At 43.2% G+C, this 13,887-nt stretch overlaps 1 protein-coding gene across 4 annotated transcripts in view; it reads right to left on the reverse strand.

The window, feature by feature from the left end:
- The window catches only part of LOC110501956 (integrin alpha-V), an 80,282-nt gene that overhangs the window by 18,561 nt on the left and 47,834 nt on the right, over positions 1-13,887 (reverse strand). For all 4 annotated transcript variants that reach the window (XM_036959469.1, XM_036959468.1, XM_036959467.1 and 1 more), the window contains 6 exons: positions 11,614-11,819; positions 10,390-10,581; positions 9,225-9,270; positions 8,057-8,164; positions 7,414-7,469; positions 4,749-4,903 (listed from right to left, as the gene is read on the reverse strand). In XM_036959469.1, the coding sequence (XP_036815364.1) occupies positions 4,749-4,903; positions 7,414-7,469; positions 8,057-8,164; positions 9,225-9,270; positions 10,390-10,581; positions 11,614-11,819 (763 nt within the window). The remainder of the gene's footprint in view (positions 1-4,748; positions 4,904-7,413; positions 7,470-8,056; positions 8,165-9,224; positions 9,271-10,389; positions 10,582-11,613; positions 11,820-13,887) is intronic.

The following is a 13,887-nucleotide window of genomic DNA, read 5'->3' on the forward strand; positions in this document are numbered from 1 at the left end:
TATATTATATCGTGGAACACACTAATATCAACTGGTTATATTATATCGTGGAACACACTAATATCAACTGGTTATATTATATCATGGAACACACTAATATCAACTGGTTATATTATATCATGGAACACACTAATATCAACTGGTTATATTATACCATGGAACACACTAATATCAACTGGTTATATTATATCATGGAACACACTAATATCAACTGGTTATATTATATTGTGGAACACACTAATATCAACTGGTTATATTATATCATGGAACACACTAATATCAACTGGTTATATTATACCATGGAACACACTAATATCAACTGGTTATATTATATCATGGAACACAATCTGTACTATCAACTGGTTATATTATATCATGGAACACACTAATATCAACTGGTTATATTATATCATGGAACACACTAATATCAACTGGTTATATTATATTGTGGAACACACTAATATCAACTGGTTATATTATATCATGGAACACACTAATATCAACTGGTTATATTATATTGTGGAACACACTAATATCAACTGGTTATATTATATCATGGAACACACTAATATCAACTGGTTATATTATATCATGGAACACAATCTGTACTATCAACTGGTTATATTATATCATGGAACACACTAATATCAACTGGTTATATTATATCATGGAACACACTAATATCAACTGGTTATATTATATTGTGGAACACACTAATATCAACTGGTTATATTATATCATGGAACACACTAATATCAACTGGTTATATTATATCATGGAACACACTAATATCAACTGGTTAATATTATATCATGGAACACACTAATATCAACTGGTTATATTATATTGTGGAACACACTAATATCAACTGGTTAATATTATATCATGGAACACACTAATATCAACTGGTTATATTATATCGTGGAACACACTAATATCAACTGGTTATATTATATCGTGGAACACACTAATATCAACTGGTTATATTATATTGTGGAACACACTAATATCAACTGGTTAATATTATATCATGGAACACACTAATATCAACTGGTTATATTATATTGTGGAACACACTAATATCAACTGGTTATATTATATCATGGAACACACTAATATCAACTGGTTATATTATATCATGGAACACACTAATATCAACTGGTTATATTATATCATGGAACACACTAATATCAACTGGTTATATTATATCATGGAACACACTAATATCAACTGGTTATATTATATCGTGGAACACACTAATATCAACTGGTTATATTATATCATGGAACACACTAATATCAACTGGTTATATTATATCATGGAACACACTAATATCAACTGGTTATATTATATTGTGGAACACACCAATATCAACTGGTTATATTATATCATGGAACACACTAATATCAACTGGTTATATTATATCGTGGAACACACTAATATCAACTGGTTATATTATATCATGGAACACACTAATATCAACTGGTTATATTATATCATGGAACACACTAATATCAACTGGTTATATTATATCATGGAACACACCAATATCAACTGGTTATATTATATCATGGAACACACTAATATCAACTGGTTATATTATATCATGGAACACACCAATATCAACTGGTTATATTATATCGTGGAACACACTAATATCAACTGGTTATATTATATTGTGGAACACACCAATATCAACTGGTTATATTATATTGTGGAACACACTAATATCAACTGGTTATATTATATCATGGAACACACTAATATCAACTGGTTATATTATATCATGGAACACACTAATATCAACTGGTTATATTATATCATGGAACACACTAATATCAACTGGTTATATTATATTGTGGAACACACCAATATCAACTGGTTATATTATATCATGGAACACACTAATATCAACTGGTTAATATTATATCATGGAACACACTAATATCAACTGGTTATATTATATCATGGAACACACTAATATCAACTGGTTATATTATATCATGGAACACACTAATATCAACTGGTTATATTATATTGTGGAACACAATCTTTTACAAAGGCAGTAACCCCAGCAGTGGAGCTTGTAGAAGCCTACGGCTGTGCAATGGCATAGCCTTGTTTTGTTCATTTAGCAGACAAGACCCTCTTATTTCCTGAGCCCTTATCACAGTCAAGACACACATATTTTATAACAAAATAAAATGGAACAATATTTTTTCCATCTCATATCTGGAACAGTTATTCCCAGAGTGATCATTTTAAACGGATCTCAATTTGGCGAGTTGAAAGACAATTTCTTCAGGGTAACAAACCAAAATCTTTTACACAGTATTTTGGAAAATTCCAAAGAACAGGCAGAATAAACTAAATTGAACATCTGTGTGTATTTAAAAAAAAAATATATATATATATATATATATATATATATATATATATATATACACACACAGATGTTCAATTTAGTTTATTCTGCCTGTTCTTTGGAATTTTCCAAAATTCTGTCCTGACAGACAGTGAGTCACGTGGCCATGACTTGCGCTATAAACCAGGCAGACGGACATTAAGGCATTCAGTTGCTGTTTGATTGAACGTTAGAATGGGCAAATCAAGTGACCTAAGCAGCGCTAAGCGTGGTATAATCGTCAGTGTCAGTCGTGCCCAATCCAGTGTGTCAGAAATGGCCACCCTCTTGAGTGACAGCGTCTAGTGTTTACAGAGAATAATACGACAAACAAAAATCATCCAGTCAACTGTGGTGTGGACAAAAACAGCTTGTTGATGAGAGAGGTCAAAGGAGAATGGCAAGAATGGTTCAAGCTAACAGGCGGGCCACAAACAGGCCAATGACGGCGCAGTACAACAGTGATGTGGACAAAAACAGCTTGTTGATGAGAGAGGTCAAAGGAGAATGGCAAGAATGGTTCAAGCTAACAGGCGGGCCACAAACAGGCCAATGACGGCGCAGTACAACAGTGATGTGGACAAAAACAGCTTGTTGATGAGAGAGGTCAAAGGAGAATGGCAAGAATGGTTCAAGCTAACAGGCGGGCCACAAACAGGCCAATGACGGCGCAGTACAACAGTGATGTGGACAAAAACAGCTTGTTGATGAGAGAGGTCAAAGGAGAATGGCAAGAATGGTTCAAGCTAACAGGCGGGCCACAAACAGGCCAATGACGGCGCAGTACAACAGTGATGTGGACAAAAACAGCTTGTTGATGAGAGAGGTCAAAGGAGAATGGCAAGAATGGTTCAAGCTAACAGGCGGGCCACAAATAACGGCGCAGTACAACAGTGGTGTGCAGATCGGCATCTCGAAACACACAACTCATCTGTTCTCGTCACGGAGGGGATACTGCAGCAGACGACCACACCGGGTTCCTATCAGCTAAAAACAACAAGAAGAGGCTCCAGTGGGCATCACCAACACTGGACAACTGAGGAGTGGAAAAACATTGCCTGGTCCGACGAACCCCAGTCCCTGTTGCGTCATGCTGATGGCAGAGTCATGATTTGGCGTAAGCAGCGTGAGTCCATGGACCCATCCTGTCTGGTGTCAACGGTACCGGCTGGTGGTGGGGGTGGTGTAATGGTGTGAGGAATATTTTCCTGGCACACCTTAGGTCCCTTGATACCAATTGAGCAACGAATGTATTCGACAACTTGTAGAATCCATGCCCTGAAGAATTCAGTCTGTTCTGGAGGCAAAGGTGGGTCTGACCCACCAGTCTATTTACAATTTGTGATAAAAGTGAGTGTGACATGGAGGGAAGGGGAAAGGAAATTTAAGGATAAGAACTGTGCAATGCTTGTCTCGGTTTATTTTTGGTTGTGCCCCGCAAGTGCACATGTACAAATGGAACACAAGAGTCAAAGCAAATTAGCATCGTCTTTAAGAAAGCATTAACAAACCAAATAAAACTGGGCAGCCACAGATTGGGCAACCACGAAGCACATTCCAACGAATAGCTTAGAATATCTCTGGTTACAGTTTGAAAACTCGATTACGCAAGACCATCCCTAGTAAGTGTTTAGTAAACAGTTAAGCAAAGCAGTGAAGTTGTAAACGTAGGAGTCATGCCGACCAGAACCCTACTGTCCTGACACCGATGTTTTCTTTCACATTGTCCAGTGTGGTTAAGAGGAACTACGGACTACGCCAGGCCAACATATTACAGCTCCCCATGGCTCAGCTCAGCACTGTGTAAAGGGTATCAGAGTGCTCAACACATTCCATGCACACAGGACAATAAAACAAGTGTATTGCTCAGCATCACTGGGGCGGCAGGGTAGCCTAGTGGTTAGAGCGTTGGACTAGTAACCGGAAGGTTGTGAGTTCAAACCCCCGAGCTGACAAGGTACAAATCTGTCGTTCTGCCCCTGAACAGGCAGTTAACCCACTGTTCCCAGGCCGTCATTGAAAATAAGAATTTGTTCTTAACTGACTTGCCTGGTTAAATAAAGGTAAAATAAAAAATAAATAAATAAAAAATCACTCACTATAAGGAAGACCTATGCAGCAGAGGTGTCAATCTCATTCCACGGGGTGCCTAGTGTCTGCTGGTTTTTGTTTTTTTCCTTTCAATTGAGACTTAGACAACGAGGTGAGGGGAAATTCCTTACTAATCAGTGACCTTAATTCAATCAAGGACAAGGGAGGAGCAAAAACTCGCAGACACTGGGCCCTCCGTGGAATGAGTTTGACACCAGGGGCCTAGAGCAATACTTAAACAACAGTAACTCACTATGAGGAAGGCTTCTTGCTCCTCGCAGGCTGGTCCTTGGCCGTTGCTGACCGTCATGTTTTTCGTGTACTGGGACGTTTTGCTGTGGAGGAACAGAACTCTCTTTGTCGCCCCCTTGTGTTTGAGTCTATCCAGGACAAGGTGAACCTGGAACTCTGACAAGTACACAGACAGACGGTAAACATGAGGCCTGGTTAGTGACTAATACAGTCGCTGACAACTAGTTTTACACTCATGGCACTACTGTGATACAAGCAATGCTTTCAGGGGAAATACACATTTCCGAAAGACAAATCAAATCGAATTTTATTTGTCACATGCTTCGTATCAACAGCTGGAGACTAACAGTGAAATGGCTTACTTAAAATAGAAAAATAATAGAAAAGTAATAACACAAGTAATATTAAATACACAATGAGTAACGATAACTTGGCTATATACATGGGGTACCAGTACCAGGTCGATGTGCAGGAGTATGAGGTAATTATGGTAGATATGCACATATAACAAGGAATAAAGTGACTAGGAAACAGGATAGATAATAAACACTAGCGGTAGCGTATGTGATGAGTCAAAAAACGTTTGTGCAAAAAGGGTCAATGCAGATAATCAGGGTAGCTATTGGTTAAAGGGATACTTTGGGATGTTGGCAATGAGGCCCTTTATCCACTTCCCCGGAGTCTCTAACCGGCTGTACTGCTAGCCTGAAGCTATGATCTAACAGGCCTCAGGGCTAGCCTGAAGCTATGATCTAACAGGCCTCAGGGCTAGCCTGAAGCTATGATCTAACAGGCCTCAGGGCTAGCCTGAAGCTATGATCTAACAGGCCTCAGGGCTAGCCTGAAGCTATGATCTAACAGGCCTCAGGGCTAGCCTGAAGCTATGATCTAACAGGCCTCAGGGCTAGCCTGAAGCTATGATCTAACAGGCCTCAGGGCTAGCCTGAAGCTATGATCTAACAGGCCTCAGGGCTAGCCTGAAGCTATGATCTAACAGGCCTCAGGGCTAGCCTGAAGCTATGATCTAACAGGCCGCACTGCTGGCCTGAAGCTATGATCTAACAGGCCTCAGGGCTAGCCTGAAGCTATGATCTAACAGGCCTCAGGGCTAGCCTGAAGCTATGATCTAACAGGCTGTACTGCTAGCCTGAAGCTATGATCTAACAGGCCGCACTGCTAGCCTGAAGCTATGATCTAACAGGCCGCACTGCTAGCCTGAAGCTATGATCTAACAGGCCTCAGGGCTAGCCTGAAGCTATGATCTAACAGGCTGTACTGCTAGCCTGAAGCTATGATCTAACAGGCCGCACTGCTAGCCTGAAGCTATGATCTAACAGGCCTCAGGGCTAGCCTGAAGCTATGATTTAACAGGCTGTACTGCTAGCCTGAAGCTATGATCTAACAGGCTGTACTGCTAGCCTGAAGCTATGATCTAACAGGCCGCACTGCTGGCCTGAAGCTATGATCTAACAGGCCGCACTGCTGGCCTGAAGCTATGATCTAACAGGCCGCACTGCTAGCCCGAAGCTATGATCTAACAGGCCGCACTGCTAGCCTGAAGCTATGATCTAACAGGCCGCACTGCTAGCCTGAAGCTATGATCTAACAGGCCACACTGCTAGCCTGAAGCTATGATCTAACAGGCCGCACTGCTAGCCTGAAGCTATGATCTAACAGGCTGTACTGCTAGCCTGAAGCTATGATCTAACAGGCTGTACTGCTAGCCTGAAGCTATGATCTAACAGGCCTCATGGCTAGCCTGAAGCTATGATCTAACAGGCCGCACTGCTGGCCTGAAGCTATGATCTAACAGGCCTAAGGGCTAGCCTGAAGCAATGATCTAACAGGCAGCACTGCTAGCCTGAAGCTATGATCTAACAGGCCGCACTTCTAGCCTGAAGCTATGATCTAACAGGCTGTACTGCTAGCCTGAAGCTATGATCTAACAGGCAGCACTGCTGGCCTGAAGCTATGATCTAACAGGCCTCAGGGCTAGCCTGAAGCTATGATCTAACAGGCCGCAGGGCTAGGCTGAAGCTATGATCTAACAGGCCTCAGGGCTAGCCTGAAGCTATGATCTAACAGGCCTCAGGGCTAGCCTGAAGCTATGATCTAACAGGCCTCAGGGCTAGCCTGAAGCTATTATCTAACAGGCCTCAGGGCTAGCCTGAAGCTATGATCCAACAGGCCTCAGGGCTAGCCTGAAGCTATGATCTAACAGGCTGTACTGCTAGCCTGAAGCCATGATCTAACAGCCTGTGTAACAGGCTGGGTAACAGCCAGACATGATGTCTCTACAGAGACTCAGGAGGTGAGATGTGGTGTTATAGCTACTCCATGCATCCTACATGGCATCCTAATCCCGTTACAGTGCACTACTTTTGACCAGGTTCCACAGGGCTCTGGTCCAAAAAGTAGTGCCCAATGTAGGGAATAAGGGCATCTTTTGGGGACATAGGCACTATTTCAGAGAAGTAGAGGGACAGACAGCTGTGTTTTGTGATCTAACAGGAGATTCTCTGAGAGAACAGCTTGTCGACAGGGGAGAAGCAAAGGCTGTGCTGTAACACTATATCTCCGAGTAGCATTTGTTGAGTAGCAGAGCCCCGTAGGGCTCCAACGTAGCGTAGAGTACTAGTAGTAGCAGATGTCCTTCCGATACTTACTCAGTGAATCTGGTGCACCTCTTCCACTCGCTTTAAGACAGTACTTCACTTTGAAACTGAGGGGAGAACAAGATATGACCAAAAACTAATCAGATTGAACTCTAAAGCAAAGGCCATAGTGTTCTCTAACACCGAACGGTAGCTAGATAAACATGTTGCATGTTTCCGACATCAGCTCTGTCTGTCTGACAGTTAGACAGGACGTTACCAGAGAGGAAGTCTGTCTGACAGTTAGACAGGACGTTACCAGAGAGGAAGTCTGTCTGACAGTTAGACAGGAACATTACCAGAGAGGAAGTCTGTCTGACAGTTAGACAGGAACGTTACCAGAGAGGAAGTCTGTCTGACAGTTAGACAGGAACGTTACCAGAGAGGAAGTCTGTCTGACAGTTAGACAGGAACATTACCAGAGAGGAAGTCTGTCTGACAGTTAGACAGGAACGTTACCAGAGAGGAAGTCTGTCTGACAGTTAGACAGGAACGTTACCAGAGAGGAAGTCTGTCTGACAGTTAGACAGGAACGTTACCAGAGAGGAAGTCCATAACATTTTGGCTCCTCAGTGCAGCCCCTGATATGGACCATATCATCACACACAGACATAAATATCTATTTAAAAAGTGAAAATCAAATTATATTACTCACCAGGACACTTTAGTGTCACTGTCAGGCAGCTTGCAGCTCCTTTCCTCTGGGTTGAGGATCTGAGGGCTGATGTCCAGGGTGGCGTTAACACTGATAACGGGCCGAGCCCTGGGGGGGGGGGGGGGGGGGGGGGGTCAGAAGTCAAGCTACATGCCATATACAGAACAGTGAGCATGGGGGGGGGGGGGGGGGGGGTACATCAAGTCCACATCAGAGAGCTTCAATAAAGACTAAGATCTCATCGTGTTTGAGGTCAGACCTCACCGGCGACCGGTCAACACTCTGAACCCCGTACAGGGAGGAGCGTTGGTAACAGCTTTTCAATAGAAAGAGAGCAATCTGGTGTTTGTTGGAAGTCCTCTAGCAGCACAGGTCTCTGCTCTCACAGCCAGTCAGCCAGCGGGAGAGAAACTCACTCATCTATACGTGGGTTAGCGTTGCTGTCCAGAGGCCATCGGTCACGACCGCAACAACAGAGCTTAGCTATCGGATCAATTCACCAGTTGATCCTTTAGGAGTTGTACAGTATTGCATGTCAAATCTATACTGTATAGATGTCTGTGACATAGCTTATGTCTGTGTTGTGGAACGCCTGTATAATATGTACGCTATTAAGGCTTAATGTGGACTTTGTTCACTAAACACATTCACTTTTTAAATGAGAAACAGCTATTAAAGGCTTAAATGTGCCACTAATTGCATACAAATCATGTGGGATACTTTAAATGAACCAGAAACATGGTTTAGGTGGGATGGATCATGAAGATCAGTACATTGAAGGCATGTGGTTTAGGTGGGATGGATCAGAACATTGAAGGCACGTGGTTTAGGTGGGATGGATCAGTACATTGAAGGCAGGTGGTTTAGGTAGGATGGATCAGTACATTGAAGGCATGTGGTTTAGGTGGGATGGATCAGTACATTGAAGGCATGTGGTTTAGGTGGGATGGATCAGTACATTGAAGGCACGTGGTTTAGGTGGGATGGATCAGTACATTGAAGGCATGTGGTTTAGGTGGGATGGATCAGTACATTGAAGGCATGTGGTTTAGGTGGGATGGATCAGTACATTGAAGGCACGTGGTTTAGGTGGGATGGATCAGTACATTGAAGGCATGTGGTTTAGGTGGGATGTGGAACATCAAAGGAAACCACAGCACTACTGTACCTGTATAGAACGGCTTTGTCTGCACCAAATACACCCACTATTAAGTCTGTGGTGGAGAGACAGAGAGGGGAGAGGGGGGAGAGGGGGAGAGAGGTAGAGAATGGGGAGAGGGGGAGAGGGGTAGAGAGGTAGAGAAGGGGGAGGGGGAGGTAGAGAAGGGAGAGGGGTAGAGAGGGGGGGAGAGGTAGAGAAAGGAGAGAGACAGGTAGAGAAGGGAGAGAGAGAGGTAGAGAAGGGAGAGAGAGAGGTAGAGAAGGGAGAGAGAGATAGAGAAGGGGGAGGGGGAGGGGGAGAGAGGTAGAGAAGGGAGAGGGGGAGAGAGGTAGAGAAGGGGGAGGGGGAGCGAGAGGTAGAGAAGGGGGAGGGGGAGAGAGAGGTAGGGAGGGGGGAGGGGGACAGAGGTAGAGAGGGGGGGGAGAGAGGTAGAGAAGGGGGAGGGAGCGGTAGAGAAGGGGGAGGGAGAGGTAGAGAAGGGGGAGGAAGAGAAGGGGGGGGGGAGAGGTAGAGAAGGGAGAGGGGATAGAAACACATCAGTATAATGACAGCAGGTTTACCAAGCAACAATTCGTAAGCATTCAGGAACCATAAACCCAGGAAAAAACTAGCAGAGCTGGACTCATTTACAGTTTTTCTATGACACTCCAACCTCCCGTAAGGAAGCCTCGGTGTCCATTCTAGTATCAAACTACCTGGGTACCCATTCGAGTATGAAACTACCTGGGTATCCATTCTAGTATCAAACTACCTGGGTACCCATTCTAGTATGAAACTAACTGAGTATACATTCTAGTATCAAATTACCTGGGTATCCATTCTAGTATCAAATTACCTGGGTATCGATTCTAGTATCAAACTACCTGGGCATCCATTCTAGTTTCAAGATACCTGGGTATACATTCTAGTATCAAACTACCTGGGTATCCATTCTAGTTTCAAACTACCTGGGTATCCATTCTAGTATCAAACTACCTGGGTATCCATTCTAGTTTCAAACTACCTGGGTATCCATTCTAGTATCAAACTACCTGGGTACCCATTCTAGTATCAAACTACCTGGGTATCCATTCTAGTTTCAAACTACTTGGGTATCCATTCTAGTATGAAACTACCTGGGTATCTATTCTAGTATCAAACTACCTGGGTATCCATTTTCGTATCAAACTACCTGGGTATCCATTCTGGTCAATATCGGTGGCTCCGTGCAGCGAGTATCCAAAGCTGGGGGGCATGTAAGAGGAGGCCCACCTCCCCTCTAGGACCTGAGAAGGCACTGGGTCAGGCCCTGCAGCCCTCCCATTGTGGATATACACTAGGCCCCTGTGCTTCGGCCCGCCGTAGGGTGCAGCTATGGCAATGTCTGGAACAGAGAAACATTACAGGAAGGAAGATCATCAACAACCCTTAAATGATGGTTTGGTCATTGTCTTCAAACCAGAGGATCTCCCTGAATAGTATGAGGTAACTTTCCCCCAAAAAGCCACAAAGCTTAAAGGGGCCAGGAATTCTGGTCGGAGCATTCCCAGTTGGGCGACAGGCTTCTTTCCTCCTGAATCCAGGAGTTGTCCAACCGGGATTTCTATTAAACAACTTGTGAACTTTTGTAAAGTTTCTGTTATTTTGCTAAAGAACCAGGCACCTGTAGTTGCCTTATACCGTTGAGGCCTCATACATAACGTTAAGGACTCATAACGTTAAAGACTCATACTGTTAAGGACTCATACTGTTAAGGACTCATACAGTTGAAGCCTCAGACATACCGTTAAGGCCTCATACATACCGTTAAGGCCTCAGACATACCGTTAAGGACTCATACATACCGTTAAGGACTCATACATACCGTTAAGGACTCATACATACCGTTAAGGCCTCAGACATACCGTTAAGGCTTCAGACATACCGTTAAGGCCTCAGACATACCGTTAAGGACTCATACATACCGTTAAGGACTCATACATACCGTTAAGGACTCATACATACCGTTAAGGACTCATACATACCGTTAAGGACTCATACATACCGTTAAGGCCTCAGACATACCGTTAAGGCTTCAGACATTCCGTTAAGGCCTCATACATACCGGTAAGGACTCATACATACTGTTAAGGCCTCATACATAACGTTAAGGACTCATCCCATTAAGGCCTCATACATACCGTTGAGAACTCATACATACCGTTGAGGCCTCATACATACCGTTAAAACCTCATACATACCGTTGAGGCCTCATACATACCGTTGAGAACTCATACATACCGTTGATAACTCATACATACCATTAAGACCTCATACATACCGTTAAGGTCTCATACCGTTAAGGCCTCATTCATACCGTTAAAACCTCATACATACCGTTGAGACCTCATACATACCGTTGAGAACTCATACATACCGTTGAAGCCATCCATATCCAGGTCCCCCAGGGTGGCGATAGAACTGCCGAAGCGTGAGTAGATCTCTGTCCCACTCAGTGTGATGGGTGTGTTGAAGGAGAAGCCTCCTTTCCCCAGGAACACAGACACCTGACCCACCTCCCTTAGCTTCCCATCACTACCACGGTCCATGAACAGAGGGGCCCCTACAAACAGATCCACCAGCCTGAGGAGAGACAGTCAGGTCCATAAATATTTGGTTATTGACCAAGTTATTGTTATTTTAGCTGTCTATCACAGCATATTGGAGTTAAATTAAATAATGAATAGGAGTTGAAAGTGCAGACTTTCAGCTTTAATTTGAGGGTCTTTACATCCACATCGGGTGAACGGTGCAGGAATTACAGCACTTTTTTTATATATGGGCCCCCCCATTGTTAAGGGACCAAAAGTAATTGGACAATTGTCTGCTCAGCTGCTCCATGGCCAGGTGTGTTATTCCCTCATTAGTTCATTAACAGGTAAGCAGATAAAAAGTCTAGAGTTGATTTGAAGTGTGGCATTTGGAATCTGTTGCTGTTAACCCTCAAAATGAAGTCAAAAGAGCTGTTACTGCCAGTGAAGGCATCATTAGGCTGACAAATCTTTTTAAAAACAACATCAGAACGATAGTAAAAAATAAAAAAACACGAGGTGTGGCCAAATCAACTATTTGGTACATTCCTAAAAAGACAGAACGCACTGGTGAGCTCAGGAACACCAAAAGGCCAGGAAGACCAGGGTGGATGACATAATAATTCTTTCCCTGGTGAATAAAAACCCCTTTTCACGACAGTGGTCCAGATCAATAACACCCTCCAGGAGGCAGGAGTATCTGTGTCAGTCAAGAGCCCACTTCACCAGAGTAAATACAGACGGTTTAACCACAAGATGTAAACCACTGGTAAATCTCAAAAACAGGAATTAGACAGATTAGAGTTTGCACCCAAACAACAATCTAAAAAAAAAAAAAGCCTGTACAGTTCTGGAATAACATCCTATGGACAGATGAGACGAAGATCGACTTGTCCCAGAATGATGGGAAGAGAAGAGTATGGAGAAGGGAAGGAACCACCTCATCTGTGAATCACGGTGGAGGTTTTCTTTTTTTAATTATTTAATTTAAATCTTTATTTAACGAGGCAAGTCAGTTAAGAACAAATTATTATTTACAATGACGGCCTACCACTGGCAAAACCCGGACGACGCTGGGTGCCAATTGTGCGCCGCCCTACGGGACTCCCAAACACGGCCGGTTGTGATACAGCCTGGAATCGAACCACGGTCTGTAGTGATGCCTCTAGCACTGAGATGCAGTGCCTTAGAACCGCTGTGCCACTCGGGAGGTGGTGTTATGGCGTGGGCATGTATGGCTGTCAACGAAACTGGTTCCCTTGTATTTAGTGATGATGTGACTGTTGACAGAAGCAGCAGGATGAATTCTGAAGTGTTTGTTATCTGCTCAGATTCAGCCAAATGCTTCAAAAACTACTGGACGATGCGCTTCACAGTGCAAATGAACAATGACCCGAAGCAATACTGCGAAAGCAACCCAATACTTTTTTTTATTTTTTATAAGGCAAACAAGTGGAATGTTCTGCAACGGCCAAGTCAATCACCTGACCTGAATCCAATTGAGCATTTCGCTTTGCTGAAGGCAAAACGCCACAAGAACAAGCAAGAACTGAAGGCCGCTGCAGTAAAGCCCTGGCAGAGCATCACCAGGGAAGAAACGCAGCTTCAGGCAGTCATCGACTGCAAAGGATTTGCAACCAAGTATCAAAATTCATAATTTAAATTTATGCTTATGTTAGTTTGTCCAATTACTTTTGAGTCCCTAAATGTTAAAAAAATAAATAATAATAATTGGCTTGGTTTCACACACTTACTGTAGATTCAGCCTAGTATTGGTCTAAGAAACATGTTCAATGGAGACCCTCCATTGAAACTGCATTGTAGTCCAGGAGTAAGGTTTTAGTCTATGCTCCAGAAACCCACCCTTCGTTCTGTTACAATTTATTTTGGGTTTAATATTCCCTAATGTTAAAGGGATCTATTACCCTGTAAATTATATAACCCAGGGGTTCTCAAAGTGGGATACGACACCATATGAAACATATTTTGGCCAAGGGATCTGTGGAATATGTTTAGAGGGTGTAAAACAATACAATATAATATTATTTGCCTACACATGTTTTTGTTCCTGGGTAACTTGTGCCTGGGGGGCTCACAGGGGTATTGGTACCCACCAATTA

The sequence above is a fragment of the Oncorhynchus mykiss genome, chromosome 22 (genome assembly GCF_013265735.2).
Source record: "Oncorhynchus mykiss isolate Arlee chromosome 22, USDA_OmykA_1.1, whole genome shotgun sequence".
Lineage (NCBI taxonomy): Eukaryota > Metazoa > Chordata > Actinopteri > Salmoniformes > Salmonidae > Oncorhynchus > Oncorhynchus mykiss.